General features: G+C 45.2%; 1 protein-coding gene across 1 annotated transcript in view; it reads left to right on the top strand.

The window, feature by feature from the left end:
• Nucleotides 1-3,792: 3,792 nt before the first annotated feature.
• The window catches only part of srcin1a (SRC kinase signaling inhibitor 1a), a 39,722-nt gene continuing 22,541 nt past the window's right edge, over nt 3,793-20,973 (top strand). Inside the window, 8 exon segments of the mRNA XM_053444201.1 lie at nt 3,793-4,129; nt 6,400-6,404; nt 9,410-9,436; nt 16,436-16,631; nt 17,534-17,545; nt 17,969-18,264; nt 19,922-20,709; nt 20,711-20,740. Coding sequence (XP_053300176.1) covers nt 3,793-4,129; nt 6,400-6,404; nt 9,410-9,436; nt 16,436-16,631; nt 17,534-17,545; nt 17,969-18,264; nt 19,922-20,709; nt 20,711-20,740 — 1,691 coding nt within the window.

Here is a 20,973-nt window from a genome sequence, read left to right as displayed (position 1 = left end):
CTTTTTTTTTAAGGTTATATTTAGCGGCACCGTGCCCCTCTCCCTTTCTAGTTGTTTGTTTTAACTGTTCCCATTGGGGCGTATAGACTTACAATCGCCAGGAGCTGTAGGCCCGCCTGATTGGCTTATTTCCTGTTGCCTGCAGCCCTAACAGACATGCCAGATTTGCAGTTTGCTATTTTCTACCTTGTTCTTCCCCATTTTTTTTTTACACCCTCTTCCCTCTTTCTTGTCTGGTTGATATTCAGCTGGCCTGTCCTTCCTGTGCTGTCACAGCTGGCAACCCAAAAGGAGGCCTGCCGTGCTTGCGGTAAATTGGGTTGGGTATCAGAGGGAATAGTTCACCTTGCCTCCCCCAACCATCTGCATAACAACAGAGGTTCTGGTGAGGAGCCTGCACCATCATGAACCGGGTGGGGAAAACAGGCTGAACTGCACCCAAGTAAAGCGTCAAAGTGTTTGAAGTAGCTGTGAAATAATATGTGGCTTTTAAAAACTCCATAGCTCTTTGCATGTGTGCAGTCTGCAGCTTCCTTATCAGCTTCTCTTATACCCTCCACTCTGTGTGACCCACTTGTTAATACGCCCCCAAAATATGAAGCTCCTCCACCTTCCTCTTCCAAATCCTTCCAAGAAACGCCTCTCCCTGAGTTGAACGTCCAGCTCAGCAGGTGACTGTCTGGATATAAGTAAAGTGCGCACTTCAGCATTTGGCTGTGGTGATAGAGAATATAATTATACATGTGAGTTGATAGGTAGCTGGGCGAACACCTCACGTACTGAAATTACAGACATACTGTATATAAATAAATCGCTGAAGATGGAGGAGACTGGGTGACTCAAAGCTAAAGTTGGGTAGAATATGGCTCAGTGAAGTGCAGGAAAGGAGAATGAAAATTGATAACGTTTTATGAAATACTAAATAAAATCTGTGGGTCAAACTTTGCTGATGGAAGCACAAATATGCCCAGAAAAAGACCAAACTGTTCAATCAGGCTGCTCTGTTGTTTTTCCTCTTTTTTCTTTTCTTTGCAGTATCTTTTTCTCCGAGCAGGTTATTTCTCCTCCAGATTGTCTTGTCTAATCTCCCGGTGCATGCCCTCCGCTTGCAGAGCTCCTCTTTTTATTCACTCAGGTTAATGCTCTTGAGTCGGCTCTCTGTCTTGACGCTGCAGCCCGGGCCTCATTGGTTGATCTCGCAGATCTTATCGACTCTGATTGCGGCTTCCCGTTGTCATTCACGACCTCCTATTATTCAGTGGAGCAACGGGCTGCCACCTTTTTTCCTGCAGGCTGGGAGTCTTTGTTGCGGTTTGGCGCGCTGCCGACCGCGACCTGCTGGCAAACGCTGCTTCCTCGTGATAAAGGGGTTCACCAGGAATGCCCCCCCCCCCATCGAGGTCCTTTTAAGGCGGTTTAAATGACACTGGTGTCGCAGGGACTGGCGCAGATTGTTTTGGCTCCCACAGTTGTTGTCTGCCAGTTTATATGAGCTGACAAAAGTAATGATGAATAACGTCTTCCCATTTATTTTGTGTTCTAATTCTCTCCTGCCCACGCAACTTTTTTCTCCTGCTTTGTTTTAGATGCTTTGTGTACAGCTTTGCAAAGAGCATTCACAAATTGTAGTTTGGAAAGTTTTGGGGATGTACTCCAAACCAATGGCTCTAAGAGACATTTTAACACAACCAAGTTCATTTCTTTTGGGGTGCATTTTAACTTCTGTCAGGACTTTCTTAAATATAGAACCAGAAATGTTGCAGTGGAAGCATATAGCCTAACCAGCTTTTCGCTGTCGTTTATGATTCTCAGTCACAATAACAAGCCGTAGTACATAGGCCCAGCTTTGCCAGCCATTGTAATGGGGCCCTCGAGTCAGGTTCTTGTCAGCTGATGCACAATAAGCCGCAGCCTAATGAAGTGTAAACCAGAGATCTAGGGAGGCTGCGAGGGGGCCAGATGAAAATAGCCGGTGGCCTCGGTGTTGCAGCGATACACTGCAGCTCGATGGTAATGCTATTAGCCGGGAAGTCAGTCCACTGCGTCTGACCCCCGTGCAGTTTATCAGCACTTCGTAACGTCGTGGATGCAAGGGGCAGGGTGCTGAAGCAGCTGATCACACTTGAGTGCGGTATCTGTGTGTGAATGAGCACAGAGTGCGGAGTGGGGTTCGCGACTGAGGCGCGGTGTGAGCGCAGCTGCATCGGTGTCCTGATCGCAGACCCGCTGCCCTCGACAGGCTTCCTCTGTGTTGAGGTTTGTCCACCGGGGAGCGGTGTAGCCTCCGTCTGGCCCGCTTCCTCCTCTCTTCCCTTGCTTTCATTAGCAGTCCATGTGTTGCTCCTGGCCGGAGGAGCTGGCTGCTCGCTCTCTCAGCTCATCTTAACGAGCCTGTAATGTACAGATGGTCCGCTCCATTCGGTCCTATTAAGCCTCGGTCCTTTTCATTCTTTTAGTGTTAAATCTCTCAATTGATTATTTTTTTTTTCTACCTGCATTTTAGTCTGTGGTTTATTAGGAGATGAGGATTAAATGTTGTTTTGATTTTAGGAAGCATTCCCTGTGTAAAAATGCATGATAATAATCATCTGCCATTCCTCAGGTTATTGTGACACTATTAGCATTCATAGCCAACCATCTCTCCAACCCTTATGAATACATTATAATGCATATATAATGCATTGACTAATTGTTATTCAGAGAAAGTGCTATGATTTCAACATAGTACTTTTCTGATGTCATGTGACAATGTTCTGGTGTGTTTGCTCCCACGTCTGTGCACAAACACACAAATTAACCCTTGGCATGTTTCTCTTCTAGCCAACGCCAGGGCCTGTTATCCTAAGCAAGGTAACTCACGGGCGAATGGCTCCCTGCTCTTTTAAAACACTTTACATCCATTCGTTTTTTTTTGTTTTTTTTTGTCTCCAGTCTCATATTTTTTGTGTGTAACCATACTGTCTCATCCCCGGCTGTCTCCCCCTTTATTTTCCTGCGTGCTCTCCACCTCAGGCTGTGTTGTTTGTCAGGTGCAGCACTGATAGAAAGGCCAGGGGCTGTCAGATTGATGCCTCTCCTTAGAAACGGACAGCAGAATCTTTCACCTCCACAGACGCGAGACAGTGAGAATATGTAAAAGAAAAAACGGTGTCAGCGGACGGAGGACAATCTCAGCTGGAAGGACGGGAGTGAGTGTGTGAGAGAACGAGGGCAGAAATGAAAGCAGTGCTCCATATTGTTCCCACCTGACTTTCAGCTGCTCAATTTTCAGTATTTCGTTTCCACGGAAAGCAATAAAAGCCACTTAGAATGACAAGCAGGCATATCACAAAGGAATATCCAGCAAAACAAATTCAGTTTGAGCCTCTTCCTCTGATCTATTGCAGAAGCATTTCACTTTTCTCATTTTTCCTCCCTTTAGAACTTGAATCAATAACTTTGCAGGGAAACGCTCCATCCTGCTGGCAAATAGTCTAACATCCCATCCCATGTTCTCTCTCTGTCTCTCTCCGCTTTCCTGTCTCCTCTGTGCCTTAATGTTCCCTCTCTCCTCCTGCTCTCCTCTCTCCTTCTGCTTCATTTGTTTCCACCTGTGTGTGCCTGCCCGGTGTGTCTGTACGTATGTCTCCACCCTGAACTCTTTCTGCATGCTTGTGTGGGTGGCGATTCACTTCCTTCTCGCCACTCTACCCCTGCCTTCCTTCTTTCCGCCCTACCATCCTTTCTTTCCCTTATCCTCCCTTCTTGTCTTCTGTCCTTGTCACTTCAGATCCCGAGCGTGGTGGCAGTCACATGATCTCGACAGATGACTTGGAATATCCACGGGAGTACCGGACGCTGGGGAACAGCACCCGGCGCTTCTCCAATGTGGGCCTGGTGCACACGTCGGAGCACCGGCACACCGTCAGCGCGGCCCAGAGCCTGGAGGCCCTGACCAACCTGCACAAGGCCGACATGGAGCGCAAGAGGGACGCCTTCATGGACCACCTGAAGAGCAAGTACCAGCAGCAGCAGCAGCAGCTGCAGCATCCGCACCACAGCCCGCACCACAACCCGCCCTCGCCATCACCCTCCCACGCCAGCATGAGGGGCACGTCGGCGGAGCGCGCTGCACGTGAGCAGGTAAGCAGTCCATCCCCCTCATGAGGATTTGTCACTGCTAAGCAAATTTGTGTTTGCCTACATGAGGTAAACATTAGGTCATTGTGAAATGAATGTTCATTCATTTACTTTTGTGTTTATTGAGATTTCTCCCCACTATACTGGCTCTTTAATAGACATTTTCCACAGGTCAAAAAACCCACTAGCATCTGGCTTTCGTCTGCGATGCAAATTATTCCAAAATGCGTTCACTGCCGGGTCAAGTGACTTTTATCGGCTTCCACTCCGTGATGGCAACATGTCATATGCACTAACTTGGCAACACAGTGAGGGAGCCCTAACCCAACCAAAACCAATACTTAACCCCAGAACAGTCCATTAAATGTGGGTCACAAAGTGAGGACTGGCCAAATTGTCCACACTTTACCAAAACGTCTTCACTCCGTAGGTTGTAGGCTCAAAATGCTCCTCACAAAGATACCTGTACAAGAGCACACACACACACACACACTCTGAACATACTGTTCTGTACAAAAATTCGTGTTCAGTGTGTGAGCACTGCTGCTGTGTGTATTTAATAGGGTAAATTCAATGTAATGACGTGACAGAAAAACGCATCAGGGTGACGTGAGAGAGAATGAAAGGTAGTAGAGAGAGAGGGAGAGAGAGAGGGTGGGTGAAAGACAGGTGGAGTCCGTAGTTGCCGTGGCAACCTATCCCATATATGGCAAGAGGGGATATCGCATTGCAAAGGTCAGGGTGTGTGGAGACGGAGGAATTGTACAATAATGAAGACAGAGAGCAGAGAGGAATAACGAGTTGAAGGAAAGATAGTAAAAAAAAAAAAAAAAAGCAGCAGGAGCAGCAGCTGGAATAGTGACAGCCTAAAGGTGACAGGGCATTTTCGCCGCACGGGGGGAGGAGGAAGCAGGAGAAGCCCAGGAACCCTGTCATCCCGTGGATGTGCAGAGCGTGGACGGAGAGCACGGAGGGACGGGGGGGGAGGAGGAGCTGTAGAGGAGCAGAGCAGCCAGTCAAACAGTCCGCTGCTCAATTAGCCAGCACCAGCAGGAGCCAGGCACCCATCTGCGAAGGAGTTAATCGGCTGGTGTTGTAATGAATTAAATAAAGAGTTTCCGCCGCATGTGCTACTGGAGAGAGAGAGAGAGAGCGCGAGACAGAGAGAGAGGGAGGGAGATTGACTGAGGTAAAGGGAGGGAGGGTGAGAGAAGCCGAGGGAGGGAGAGACGGGCAAAAACGCGATGAGGAGTTGCTGCACCTGACGGACAGCCTGGGATGACTGGATGAGTGGTGGACAGGCACAGGTGCACTGCAGGTGAGACAGGACTGGAAGCTGGAGACTGTTGTAGTATTTGTGTGTGTGTGTGTGTGTGTGTGTGTGTGTGTGTGTGTGTGTGAGTGTGCGTGTGTCTGTGTGTGTGTGTGTGTGTGTGTGTGTAAGGGGAGGGGGATAACGATGTGCAGGTTGGGATTAGATTCCACGCCTCTTGTGTTTGTTGTGGTTGTTGTGGTGACGGCGTGCATACGCTCAGGAGACGCAGAAGCCCCGGGTCGAGACGATGGCTGAGTGGACGACACGGTCAAGAGCACACGAGCCTCTGTTCACTGTGCAGACCCCCGTGTGGCTGTTTTCTCTTTTTTAAAACAGAGAGACAAAGGCTGCGGAAACGTTGAGCCACCGAACTGGACCGGCGGAGTGTGGAGGATGGAGGAGGGGGGCGGGGGTGCAGAGGGGATGACGACATGACGACATGAGAGAGAGAGAGAGAGAGAGAGAGAGAGACGGGGGTGTGGAGGAGGGGTGGTGTGAGTGCAGTCTGCTTTACATGCCGGTCAGGTAATGCAGCGCTCCACTCTGCGAGGCTACGTCCTTCTGTGGCAAACTCCACTGAGTGCACACATACAAACACACATGCCTCTGTGTAAATCTACACAGGGGCGTGTTTACTTAGTTAGGGACTCGTTTACCCCCCCCCCACACACAGTTTAATCTGACATCTCAAACAGACATCAGCTATTCTGCCTCCCCGGGACTGGTGGCATATTTATTTCAACGGCAGGTTAAAATGGCAAGATATACATTGGAGCCGAGCAGCAGAGCCTCAGTCAAGAGCATCACGCGTCACCAGGGATTAGTGTGATAACGAGCGACAGGATATAATTATAATTTCCACGCAGAAGACATGCTATAATTGCAGCGATGTTTGCCAGGATGGATAAACGTTACAGGGGAATGAAATCTCCCTCCATCTCCAGTTGGCTCTCGCTCCCTCCCAGAGCAAGTGTTTTCCAACTCAAAGTCCAAGTTCAGTGTGTCCGCCTCCCTCAGCGGGGGGGTGGCAACGGTTACATTAACACAAGGCGTTAGAATGAATGTGTTTACTTTACCTGCAGAGCTGCGAGCGAGCCTCATTACAGCAACCAAACTGAGAAACACTGGCGGCGACGGACACTCGACACCACAAATCACTTCTGCTCCATTACAGCCCTCAGAGTCATTTAGGTTTGTGGGAACAGTAAAATCATTAACATTGTCTGAGCGATTATTTATGACGCGCCAGTGGTGCCCCTTAGCCGCCGTCGGGCTGAGCAGATCGGGGGGGCTGCGGTGAATGAGTGACTGACACACGATGAGGTGGCCGAGGCCGGAACGAATCCGAAGTGAAGAGACCTCATGTTTTATCTCAGGCCTGACAGTGACCTAGTTTACCCACGGCCTCTCCCCCCCGAGTCTGAAAGAGAAGCAGCTTCTTGACCGCTTCCCCTCAGTGTACTCGTGAATGTTTTATAGCCTCAGATCTCTCACTGTCCTGAAAAGCACCGTTGTTTAAGGGGTTATTGCTTAATGCCTTTTTCTGATAAGACAGATAAGGTTTTTTTTTTCAGTGCATAATGGAGCATTTAGTTCTTCAGACATTGGAGATGCATGAAAAATGACTGGGAGTTAAAAAATGCATACAGAGCCACTAGCTAGAGGAAAGATGCTCTCTTCAGAATCAGGAGGAGACATTTGTTGGTTCAGTAGAATTATTGAGACCCAGACCTGATTCCCAAACATCAATAAATAATAAATAAATCAATAAAGAGTGAGTATTTGCAGAATATCAGATTATCCAACCTAACTATTGATATCCAAACCTAGGCCAACATCCTGACACAGACAAGAAGTCAGCTCATCATTTTTAACTTACGTGGGTGGTTGATTGTTGAGCTGTGTTTTGCAAGCTGCTGTATGAAAAGTCTCCACCCGACTTTTCGGTCATTCTTTGGAACCAAATGTAGCCACAACCAATGACCTCTTCGACATGGTGTCAATTCGTCTGAAGTCGATGTTCAGGCTCATAGCAGACTCCTCTAGGTTCGGTGAGTTCAAAGCTATGAAAACACCCAGGTAGTCCGTCCCTCCTGCTGTTGAAAATATTGGATTATTCCTGGAAATGTTTTGAGCTGTCGAATTCCTCCTTGTGAATTTAACAGCGATGATTGTCCAACCACTGACAGAGGAGAGCAATGGACCAATGAGTCCAGAGTCAGTGTTTTATGCATAGCCTTCTAGGACTATTATTATTAAAAATGTTGAATATGGCGTACAGATGTATTGAGAGAAAATGTAAGAATGGGCTCAGGACTAAATTAAGGAACATTAGGTGAAAGATTAGATTACGACAGGGTACCAATCACAGAGAATGCCGCCTCTGATGCTTGTGTTCACTGAAATAATCTTTGCTTTTGTTGAGACAGTATTAAAATGGAAGGCCCATAATGAAAAAACGATCAGCTATCATAAATCAAACCTACCCATCACTTCTTTTTTTGGATCTCTGTGACAGGAAACTAATGCGGGTGCGGCACAGCCACAGCTGAATGGACTGAAAATTGCCTGCAGATAAGAATAAGAACTAGAATAAGAGTTTGGATTAGAATTAAAATTCATGAACTCTGCCCAATCTCTCTTTAAAAAAAAAATTCCATGTCATTTTGAGGAATTCCTGGGCCATCAGTGGGTTGGCCTGGTTTGGCCTGTGAGGAATTAGGTTTTAATGGAAAGCTCACTTCCTGTCTGAGGCCAGAGCCAGCATGCGAGCACCTTTTCATACATGGCAGGAGGAAGGGCAACTGGACAGATGAGATATATGGCATGTGCTGCTGGAAATAAGCAGGCGAGGTTGAGACGAAAAAGAGCACGGCAGGTAAATCCAGAGTGAAAGAGACAGGAGAGCGAGGAGGAGACGGCTGTGGTGGAGAAGTCTGGGAGAGAGGCCAATGTTGCAACAACAGAGTGGGCTGCCGTTTAATTCAATTTAACACTTTTACTTTCCTCCCCTTCTCCAGCTACAGCCAACGGTGCAGTTTTGTTTCAGTTGCGTCGCAACCTGATGCCTGTAAAACACAGCCAGCAGCGGCATTAACGCCGATCACTCTTCAGTGATTATGGTCGTAGTTTAGAAAGCTGAGTTAAGGCTCATATATGCTGTGCTACCCACATACTTTCAGGCATCTTTTGCGTTGTTGTGGTCGTTAAGCAATAGGTCCAACGGAGGGCAGTGCAGAGTCTAGAGTTTCTAACTAACTCGAAAAGTCACTCGAGTTAAAATAGTTCTGCCATTACTGCCATGAAATCTCTTCCTCATGTCCTATAGTTGTCTCCCTTAAACTCTTGGCTATACTGCCCCAGACGATTTCTGGTGGTACTAAAAGTGGAGGAGGTTGTGATAAAGTGGCTGTGTGTCCATGTGACTAAACAAAGTAACGACGTTTACGTTGCCAACGACGGTGGAGGAGGTTGTGATGTCAACTTCTTAAGAAAGAAGCAAAAGCAGCTGTTTGTCCCTTTGCCCTGTAGTTTCTGACCAACTCACAAAATCTGTTGACATTTCTTCCTCGTGTCCGACAGTCAACTCGCTTGAACTATTGGGTGAACTCTACATGATTTCTGGTGGCATTGCTGATTCGCTTGTACGCGGACAGAAGGCTTTGTCAGTGTTGATGAACGTATCTAACATTGAGCATAAATTAGCTGTCAACGGAATTAATGAGTTTTATAAATAGTTTGTAAAAGAAGAAGCATGTTAATTGCTTTATTGTGGCGTATTCATTGGTTTTCTAGGTCCAGCATCTGCAGTCAGCTTCCACCTCTTCTTCAGTCCAGCGTATTCAATGCATATTTTTGAATTCTTAATTTTTAGCTGAAAACTAGATAAAGCCTTTATTGGAGACTTAAATATCTAACTCTTCTCTTTTCTGTCTGTTTCCGTCTCCCCCTTTTGTCCTTCATGAATCTCCACAGCAACAGCCCAACTACTGGAGCTTTAAGGTCAGTGCTGTGTGTCCCCGTGTGTTTGTCTTTCTTCCTGTCCTCTGTGTGTCTGTCTGTGTGTGACACTGTGGTGTGTGTCGGGTTGCGGCGGCATGAGGTGTCATGGGTGGCGACAGCTTAAACTCCTCCAGCTCCATTTAATCTGCAGCAGAAGACGACTCTCTTAGGATTTATGATACCTCCGTCAGCTAGCATTAGTGGCTCGAGAAGTCATGTGACCTTGCAGATATATTACTCAGACTCCCTGAGACATGAAGGAATCAGACGTGTCACTGAGGCAATATTGAGACAAAGCTTTGACGTGCAGAAATACTTGAGCCATGGCTAGAGCTGCTGAATAGGTTTTATCCACAGACTGTCGAGGGGAAAAACCGGTTGTCTCTAAAAGGCCCGCTTCAAGGTGCATTGAAAGTTTATATCTCTTCTTCTGTATTTGCAATCTGAGTTTAGCCTGTTTGTCAACTGGTATACATATTGTCTGTGTGTGTGTCTGTGTGTGTGGCTGTGTGTGTGTGAGAGAAAGAGAGAGAGAGAGAGAGGAAAGAGCCTCTGGCTTATCTGTGGCGTAGTCTTCCCTAAATCTCATGCTCACAATATCATTTGGACAGGGTGGAAATGTTACCGATATCAATAGCCATATGCCCTGACCCATGGGGAAGGCTAAGCAATTCATCGCTCGCTCCCACAAGTACTTTAACCTCAAACCGGAGTGATATGAAATGGAATTTAGAGCCTCGTCTGTCACGTAAATCTATTACACAACCAAACCATTTCAAACTCCGAAGGGCTTTCAGGTGGGCTGCGAAACGTAGTGACTATTTGTGAGTGTAAAGTGAAGCTTTAAAGACAGTGTTTTAAGAAAGAACTTACAAAAGATAGAACATATGAACTGCTTTTTTTTCCATTATTGTTTGGCCTGCAGGTTATTTCATATCTTAATATCTGGTTCTTGCCCGACAAACTCACAACGGTTCAGTTCACAATATTACTGATGTAGAGAAAAACAGCAAATCTGCTCAATTTAGAGGCTTGAAACAGAGAACGATGATTTGAAATTGCTTAGAAATACAATTATTAACAATAGCTGTGTGTTAGCGTCATCACCACACAGCAGAAGTTAGAATTTCTATCTCATCACAAGATGCTGCAGTGGTAATCAAATGTAAAGCCTAACAAATCAGAAAAACCTTCTAGTTGTCGACTTATTTATGACATACAGGAGGGGAAGAATCACCTTTTCTGCAAGAAAAGGTGATTCAGCAGATTCAGCAGATTCAGCAGCAAGACAAGTTTTTAAAAAGGTGGGAATGTTGAATTAGAAACATTACAACTGTACGACCATCAATTTGATAATATATACGTTTTGTTTTTAGTTTGCAATGCTAGGCCTAATTACAAGTTTGCACTGTTTGGCCCTGATGCTTGTTTTGGCTTCTGTTTTTCTGATCTTATCTGGATGGAGATATTTTGCAAAACAAAGGTTGTGATGGAAAATATCTGTCCCTAAAAGTATCTGCAGTAGTGGAGACGAGGCCTTAGCTTTCACTATAAGTCCTGTAAGATTGTTTTCATTGTTTATTTGGACCATGGAAAAAAAACAACGAAAAAAGATTTAAAAAATGTGTAAAACAACCAAAATGCTTAAAGCAACTATACAGATATAAAGCCGTCTTACTGAAGATGTAATATGTTGATACCCTTTAATGTTGACATCTCATCCTCCTCTGAAAGCTTCCGAAGGTCACATCCTACTCTCTCATCCCAGCACCTCTAATTCCAACTCAATCCGAAGAAGTAAACATCTTATCAGATACTAATGTGCTAAATAAAGACTTTATGACATCAATTATCGGTGTAAGGCGTGAAACTACACACAGTTAAATGTATCTAAAAATCTGTTTTCGTCATTTCTTTGTGCCTCGTGTTTTTCTGTTCTCTAAAGAGACACATGGCAGCAATCTCAGCCATCATCTGCCCGCAGTAAGCGCACGCCATTTTGCTCCCTCTACTTCTGAGCGCAGCGATTGCCTCGACACACAATTCGCAGCAATTTGGCAAGGCAATTTGTTCCATGCATTGATGACTCCCGGTATTACAAAGAAACAGGATTCGAGGAGTGCTGGAGGTTGAGGCGGTTGCAAGTCCCGGCTGATGATTGGCCTGAGAGTTGAGGGAAATGGAGAAAATAATGATAGTGGAGGGGAGAGCAAGTAGAGACAAATGGACATGAGAGATGGATTGATCCAGGGAGCTTCTCTCTTACTATTTTGTCAAATAGAGAGGGAGGAAATGCAGACTCAAAATGCTTGAATGCAACAGCCCAAGCGAGTTACCTGGATGCGGCTTTGGCCTCTGCCGCTGGAGCTCACACGATGACATAAATCAGCTCAGCGAGAATTGGATGCAAGCTTTGGAAGCTGTGGGAGAGGACGAATGAGTGACAGGGGATAACAAGTGACGGGAGGATGACAGACGACTGGAGGCAAAGACAGACACAAGCTTTTGAGGAAAAGAAAGATATAACCAGGAAGAGAAATGACAGAAAGAGCGGAAGGAAAGACAATGGAAGAGATGCAGATGAGGTGTGAGGATTGTGAATTTAACCATTTAACACCTGTCACCATTTTAAACCCTGGAGCCATAGACTTCATTGTCACTTTACGCATCTCAAGCTGGGTTTGACATTTCACATCACTTAACAGGAGGAATAATGCACTCGGGGACACGATTAGAAAGAAAAGCCTCACAGCGACCAGCAAGCGATTAGAAAGTAGAGCGTATGCCCAACCATCATGTGATGGGCCAACCTCTGGACTTTCAGATTTACCGATTACCAAACTGTGATAGTTACAGACGCTTTTGTTTGCTTTAGCAGTATAATTCATCCATATTTGCTCACTTGTATGTAAAAGACTTTTTGGGGTCATTTTCTCATTGACCTCTCTAGGAACTGACTTATTTTTGTTTCCAGTTAAGTCGCCCTCTGCTGGTCATTCAAAAGAAGTTTCAGGCAATGTCGCATTGGCTTCACTTTCCAGAACAGGACTCTACTACGTCTATTTTTATGTACAATCCATGATTATTGTCAAGTTGTGTTAACTTACAACAGATTTCAATCTGTTTTTGTATCTGGTTGAAAACCTCTGACTCTCATGGTCATGCTGGATCAATGAATCAGCCGCAACAGAGGTGCTCACGCTGAATGTAAATATGGAACATTGATCAGACATCCTCAACTATATAGTCAAGAGATAGCAAGGCAGCATTTACTGTGTCATTTACTTCGAACAGAAAGTTAGACGAAAGTAAGACTCCTCATGTCCTATACAATGTTAGCCAAAAACTATTTTTAGTTGACTACAGCTTATAAGAGGATGTTGTCAAAGCAGTCATGACAGAAATTGCAAGACAGCCACAATTTATAACTCTACATTTTAATCCAATTGTATGACAGGCAGTTCATTGGCTCCTTATTAAATTACATCAAACAACCTGTCTAGCAGATTTGATGAACCATACTGTCTCGTTACAGTATTCTTTCTGCTGTTATCTTGAGTGTAGTTTTTTATTAGTACTCCCTTTGTTGAAATCGAGCTGAAAAACACAAGCAAATATAGAAAGTTAATATGTCTGTAGACTAAGTTAGACTACACTGAAGTGGAGTTTGATGAGATTTCCACCCCCAGATAATAAAAACATACTGTATACCAGATTTACCATTACTTCCTTGACCTTAAACAGAACAGTTTGTGTGTTTGTGTGTGTGTGTGTGTGTGTGTGTGTGTGTGTGTGTGTGTGTGTGTGTTTGCGTGTATGCACCCATGCTTGTGTGTACAAACACACCAAACAGGAACATATATGGTGGGAGGTTGTATTGAGTTTGTAGCCTGAGGTCTGTTGTCAGGCCGCCGCGCCCCGCTTTCCTCTCCATTCGCTTATGCTCCGCGTAAGATCATCCTATTCCCTTCTGTTCCGCCATGTCTTTATAAAAGTGTAGAGTTCTCAACAGTAATTGAGTGTTGTTGAAAAAGTCTGGATCGCTCTCAAAGTAAAGGTTGAGGTGGAGGGAGGGCGGCAGGTGGAGGGGAGTGTAAAAATCAGAGGGAGGTAGAACCAGTTTCCCTCGATAGGAATCTGTGAACACCTCCCTTACACTTGCATGTCTCGCAGGGCCAGATGCATGACCAGATGGTGTATTCACATATATTTACAATGCAAAACTTCTGCAGGGAGATATCTTCGGTTTGGTCACTTAAGCCACCAATATGGGAGTCGGTGTTTGGTACCGGCTGTAACAAGGCAAGCTGACTAAGAGCATAACAGCTTCAGTGAGCTCACACATGTTCATACATCAGGGTTTCATCATAGCAGTTATTGTTATTCAGTCAATTTTCCCCACACATCTTTTTTTTCCTGCTTCTTTTTCCACTACTTAAGAAATAAAAAGATCTGACATTGTGATAAGGGAGCTCTGTAATGCAGCACCACATTCTCAGTTCCATTTTCCTTTTCATAGGATTCTCCAACTAAGTAGAGTGACTCATTGAAATGAGTTGTGTTTTTTTTCTCTGAGAAGTTTCATAAAGAAACTGACGGTTGTCGCTGACTAGGCCAAATACATTTGAGTAATTGGGTTGGGCTCAGACAGGTTGTGTTACACTGTAACACTGTTTCTGTTCCAAGCTGTGAATAGATTTGTTAATTTCAAGAGTCAAATGTCATATCCAAACTTTTTTAACTTTCACACCTTTTTATTATCATTATGAAAATTTTGTCTAGTAAACTATCTAGATATTTGACTTTTTGTATGTGAAATATGAGGCTATCCTTGGCAAACCTAGCTTATCTTAGCTTAGCATAAAGACTGGAAACATCCTATTCATTCACAAGGAGGAGGCTATGACCTATACTGCAGCTAGCCACTAGTGGGCGATCGAGGCACTTTGGCTTCATTTATGGTCATACAGATCTTGGGTTACTTCCTGGATCTATGAAGCTATGAAATTTGTGTTACCTTCTCACAGAGGCTCACTGTTTCAATATGTTTCCAGTCTTAAGTGCTCAGCGAATCTAACCAGTTGCTGGTGTCAAATTATTCCTTTAAATATGAAGTCTCTTTTCTGAGCTGAAACTAAACTACTGGATTCCAAACAAATAACATTGTTGAACACAGGTCCTACTAAATACTGTTTGTATATTTTTCACACAGAATTTGCCCCAAACATCCTTCATATCTTGCTGCAGCTTCCCAAAATATGACACAATGCAGTACATGCTGCTCCGCTGCGGTGCTGTTGACTTGTTGTTCAGTGCGGTCACACTTTAGATAAATGACCCTATTACAGAACGGGGTGGGTGTTATCTGTCAGGATCACTGTGCCTGTGTGCTCAGACAGCAACCACTATCATTGAACATGGCCACGACCATTCAGGGCCTGTTAGTGTGACCGCTCAGATATTCTGTATAAAAGGGTTTTTCCAGTTGTCAGAGCTGAGGGTTTATTATTTCCTCTCATGAACACACAAGCAGTAGTAAAGCTGCTGATTCGATAGTGGTCATGTGTTGGTCTTTTGGTTACTGTTTACTGTAATGCGGCAACAATTAATTGATTAAGTAGTTGACTAATGTTTAATCAGGAACATTCATCATTTAGCTCATTGATAAATGAGTTACACGATTGAAACATGAACTACAAGAGTGCATGGCTGGAATATTGTATATATTATGAATTTATTTATTTAGATTTATTTAGTTTTGGACAAATTGGACCATGCATTTCTCTACAAAATGTCATGGCTATCCAGACGTGGTTGAGATATTTCAGTCTGGGCCACAGTGCTGGATACACAGCCCAGAGCTGTATGCTACCACAGCATTTGTAGTGTTTCTCTGATTTGCAACAAAGCTACCAAAATACCCTTCGGCCAGAAAAAAAAATTTAAATGCAAAAATTGTTGAACTTCTTTCTTAAAATTATATTGATTAATTGGTTGATAAATAAAATAAAAAAAGAGGCAAAAGCTATCTCCTGTAGCCCCAGTTTACTGCATGGCCTCCTGGCTTATTACCCAACTAACACAATTAGAGGTAGATCAGACAGTGTGTTTTGTTTTAGTGTTGTGTGTTTATGAATGAAGTCAAACATCTCACTGCTGTGAGTCAGTCACGTTAATTAAGCACCACATTACTGGAAGTCACAGTGTATCCATGCTGTGCTTTGAGTCATGCAGGGGAGAGGAGGACATCCTTGGAAAGAGGGAAAAAATAACTGTTAGTGGTGCAAAGGAAGAGGAGGGAGCCACAGCTACTGTACTACGGCTGAGGCTGTGTCTGCCATCCAAACAATCAGCAGACAGCATTCTGAGAGCTCATTACAGGAGGCTCTGAGCTGGAGGAGATGCTGCAGCAGTGGGGGGATCAGGGAGCCAGTTCAGCGAGCTCAGCTCCAGCTGCACTAACAGTCTTTCAGTGAGAGACGCCTGGGCACAGGCCAGCGGGATAAACCCACAGTGACAGCCCAGGATTTGCATGAGCGTCTCCTCCCACCCCACAAGCATCGTTTAAAGTTGGTAGCTGCACGGGGACAAGAGTTTGGACGGGGGCATGTGGGAGGTGTGCGGTGTCTTAACTTATGCTAAGCCGGAGCACAGTTTCCGGCTTAATTGTGCTCCTCACCCCACTGTAGGTGAGTCATGAAAGCTGATGCCCTGGAGGGCTGTGCCATTTGAGTACAACTATATTGTGCTATTCTCCTGCAGCATTCAACTGATGGCAGATACTGTGACGCTGGTAATTCTTAGAGAATGACTGGTTGCTAGACTATTGTCGAGGTGTCGTTAATCTCTTTACGTGGTTCATTGTGTGGAGTCTCATTGTGTGTTCGCTGTCTCTTTTCCGGTTGGTGTTACTCCATCGGGCCCGTCCAATCCATTCTCTCCGCCTTGATTTCACCTCTCAGTGGATGATGGTGCGTCTCCGTGTGTCTTCTCCCGCAGAGCCGCAGTCCCCGGCATTCCCAGTCTACCCAGTCTGGGCTCGCCGACCAGGCCGCCAAGCTCTCCTTCGCCTCAGCCGAATCCTTGGAGACCATGTCGGAGGCCGACATCCCCGTCGGGTTCAACCGGATGAACCGTTTCCGCCAGAGCCTGCCACTGTCCCGCTCGGCCAGCCAGAATAAGCTGCGATCTCCAGGTTAAGATCTGAGGAGCTGCTGGCCGGTTCTGTCACAACATGCTGGTCGAACACGAAGCAGATTTTAGGCTGTCTGTTCACTCCCTATAGCTGGGGATGTGAACCGCTGTGCTTACAGGGAACGCAAGGAAGTTATACTCTCACTTCATTTAGTGTAGCAGCATAGGTTTAGTATCACTGCTGGAGAGAAGTCAGTCCTCACTCTACAGAACACCAAGTATAACAAATTCAGACGGGATTCCCATTTCATTCAGACCAGAAAACCTTTTTTTAAATGAAGCCTGTGCAGGTTTGTGGGCTGCAAAGTTTTCAATATTTCTCTAGGGATTATCACAGCATAGCCTATACTATATTATTCAGGTAGTTATTTTACTGACTGCTTATTTAAAAAAATATTATTAATAATACGCTGTTACAGTGCCTTACAAAGAAGTAATAACAGCAGACAGACAGATACGATTAGGCAGAAATTGGATTATTTAGCGCAAATATTTGACAGCATCACTGCTCACCTGCGTTGATCACAAACAGTGAAACAGTTCACGTCTACACAACAGACTCAAGAACAGGTTAACTACATGAGGGCCTTCGGAGAGTAGAGAGGATTAGCGTCAGGCAGTCTAGACTCATAAAGACCAAGGTGCTGTGGTATATCAGACAGGGTGAGATGAATAAAGAAGTGGCCGTAAAGCGGCAGTGACTGATGAGGGATGTTCAGACCGAGGAGTTCAGGCAGAGGTAGAAGAGCAGAGCCTCCACTCCATGTCTCTATATACTAACAACCTGTCTTTGTTTTCTTCTCTCCCCTAACTCGTCTGCAGAAACTCTCTTATTTTGCTTGACTTTTAATCACTGGTCTTTTGCTTTGTTTGTTCTTTTTGTTTGTCCCACGGTGTATGAAGATGAATTTGCAGGTTAGTCAGGCGTCAGACTCGTCTTTTCCTATAAAACCAAGGGTTGCAGAACCATTTTCAATGAAGTATGGCTGCTTAGGGCTCTCTGTTTCTATTTGAATATTAAAACGTTTTATTTCAAAAAGTAGAACAAACAATTCAACCTGCCTCAAACTGTGAATCCTGGTACCTTACCAGTTTTTTTAATTCTCACCCAGTTTCCACATTCAGAAAAAAGAGACCTGATGTTTACAGTGTCAGTGAATATTCATCTGATGATAAAAATCATTGTCTTGAGCTCATATACCAAGAGGCAGAACATTTTGGATCACGACGTAACTTGCAGAATCTCAACACATGCTTTGACAGAATAGCTTTTTCTAGATTTATAGGAAAAGACATCACTGTCTGACCCGTCGTCTCCTCTCTGTCACTCTCACTCAGGCGTGCTGTTCCTGCAGTACGGGGACGAGACGCGCCGCGTGCACATCACCCACGAGCTGAGCAGCCTGGACACGCTGCACGCCCTCATCGTCCACATGTTCCCCCAGAAGCTGACCGCGGGCATGCTGAAGTCCTCCAACACGGCCATCCTGATCAAGGACGAGGCGCGCAACGTCTTCTACGAGCTCGAGGACGTGCGGGACATCCAGGACCGCAGCATCATTAAGATTTACCGCAAAGAGCCCATCTACGCCTCCTACCCCGCCGCGGCGCACCTGGCCAATGGAGATCTGAGGGTGAGGAGGAGGGGGTTGGGGGGGAAAGGGGAGACTGGTGGCAAAAGTGCTGGGTTGTTGAAGAGAAAAATACGATATAATCTCCTACATCTCTTCATGGTTAACAATATGTCAGTGAGAACTCCAGTAATGGTAATATTCTGCCTCAACGATAAAAATGAGCATTGCACTTCTTTGTAAAGGTAATAGTGTTTTTTTTTTTTGTATGTTCCAGTGGTAACTTTGACAGGCTGCATCTGTGTATATGGGTTCATAATTTAACTGGTATTCCTCCTGGAAATGTATTTTTCTTATCTTTAAGTAGCCCATCTGTTGCTGCGCACATGCCAAAGAACAATGTTCCTCTGTGAAATGAGCATATTTCAACATCCGAAGCTATTTCTGCTCCAGTGAAGATCAAGGAAGCCGGAGGGAAATCTTTTTTTATTTATTTTTTTATTTCATACAAAACCCTGCCTTCCATCTGTACTATTCACACTGTACTGAGAACACAACTGCTATTAACGATGCAAAAAGGCAGTGAAAACAACAATTATGCATCTGTATAATGTGTGTGTGTGTGTGTTTAGTGTGTTTATGCACGCTCACATACATTTTTGTGCTTCTGTATAAAGGCACAGCTGACAAATATCCTTAAACTGTCATCCACTCATTGATTAACCCTCAAAATACGCCATCAAGAAATCATACAGGCATGTTTTTGAGACAACACTTTTATGGGTAAAACCGAGAATCCTGAGTTAGCATCTTTCACGTTAAGTGTGTGATGCACAATCTGTCTCTTATTTACAACTGTTGGAGACAAACCCAGGCTCCATCTTAACAAGCGTCTTGCCATTAATCTACTCTTTGAGCTTGTTGTGTGTCTCGTATTGTCTTGTGCAGCAAGTCACGGTTTCAAGCTCCGTGTCATCTGTTCCCTAGCTTGTTTAAGTTGTGCCCACACAGTGCAAATCAGGCCATCTCCTATAGCTTTGAATATATGTTTATGAATTTATCCATGGGCAGACGTGCACAAATTCTTTTGTCACGCTTCAATATTTCCTGCGTTACACACAGCGTGTCAAGGTTAGCTGGAATGCTGAGAACCATATGAAAGGAAGAAAAAACAGGCATGAGTTAAGAAACAAAAGTAGTAACGTGACGAGGGGAAAGCGGAGAATTTGCATTTTAAAAGCAGCAGATATGATAAAAAACCACAGCAGGCGTAAATCCACAGCAGGAAAAAACGAGGCGGGTTGAGAAATGCATCAGGACATATTTAATGATGTTATGTTGCTGTGCAAAGACAGGCAGATAGAGACAAATAAAACAAAATGGAAAATGGTAGACCTATGTATATTTGCCCGAGTTAGAAACAAGTCATCAATCTGCTGAAAATATAAAAAAAAGTATTTATTGATCTTTGAAAAGTTTATATTTTCGCCCAGACAGTTTTCCTTTTTTTTTAAAGTCTAAATGTTTTATGGACTTAATTATGCCATCGGATAAATAATTGGTCTCTCGCAAAATGTGTCTTCTTCCATTGGCGTCTGTAGATTTTGACAGTCTGTCCGGTGTCAGTCAGATCAAAGTCATGCTCGAGCCAAACTGACAAATGGTGAACACTCTTGTGCAAGTCTCCATGGTAACTCTCAGCCCTGCTTGTTCCTTTCAGAGGGAGATGGTGTACTCCTCTCGCGACTCCTCCCCAACCCGCCGCATCAACACCCTCCCCTCCTCTTCGGCCTCAGCCTCTTCTGGCTCTCCGTCCCGCTCACGCCTCTCCTACAGCGGCGGCCGCCCTCCGTCCTTCACCGGGTCCCATTCCCAGCACGAACAGGCCCGACACCCCCACCATCCCTCAGCCGGCCATGGTGCCAATGTAGGCCTGTCTCCTTCCCCCAGCGCCATCCTGGAGCGCCGTGACGTCAAGCCCGATGAGGAGGTTTCTGCTAAAAACATGGCGCTAATGAAGAGTGAGGGGCTGTACGCAGATCCCTACAGCTTGGTGCACGAGGGCCGCCTCAGCATCGCTTCCACTCAGTCTTTAGCTGCCATCGGAGACCCCTTTAGCTTCCCTGTTACCAGTGGCCTGTACCGCCGTGGCTCTGTGCGCTCCCTCAGCACCTACTCAGCTGCAGGTCTTCAGGGGGATATGGACGACTCCCTCTACAAACCTGGTGGTTCTCTCTATTCTGACACATACTCCTCAGCCACTCTGGGGATGGGCTTTCGCATGCCGCCCTCATCGCCACAGAAGATCCCTGACATGCAGCTAAGGGAAAGGGAATCGTACTCCGGCTCGCCCAGCAGAGCCTCACCTGTCAGGCAGTCGTTTCGCAAGGACTCAACCTCTTCCTCCGTGTTTGTGGATAGCCCAAAGTCGAGGCCCAGCTCCGGCTCAGAGCCTCTGTGCCTGACAGCCGGGCCTGGAGAGGGCGGCAGGGCCACGCCGGGCTTCGGTTCTGTCTGGACAAGACGCAGACATTAGCAGGTCAGTTTTAGTCTGGGTGGTGAGTTTCATGAGGTATGTTGTACTGTTTAAGGAGGGTTTTGAAAATCCTCCTATGTGTTATGGAGTCCTACACAGTACTGTCCTCTAAAATCAAAAATTATACTGATTATTTCACATATTATATTGGTGTTCAGTCTATGTTCTTAAGTTTTAAGTGATGTTATGTATTTTTAAAGGACAAGGAGATGAAACCACAAAGACGATAGCTGGTT

Source organism: Pleuronectes platessa, chromosome 16 (assembly GCF_947347685.1).
Source record: "Pleuronectes platessa chromosome 16, fPlePla1.1, whole genome shotgun sequence".
NCBI classification, from domain to species: Eukaryota; Metazoa; Chordata; class Actinopteri; order Pleuronectiformes; family Pleuronectidae; genus Pleuronectes; species Pleuronectes platessa.
This window is presented reverse-complemented; position numbering and strand designations above follow the sequence as displayed.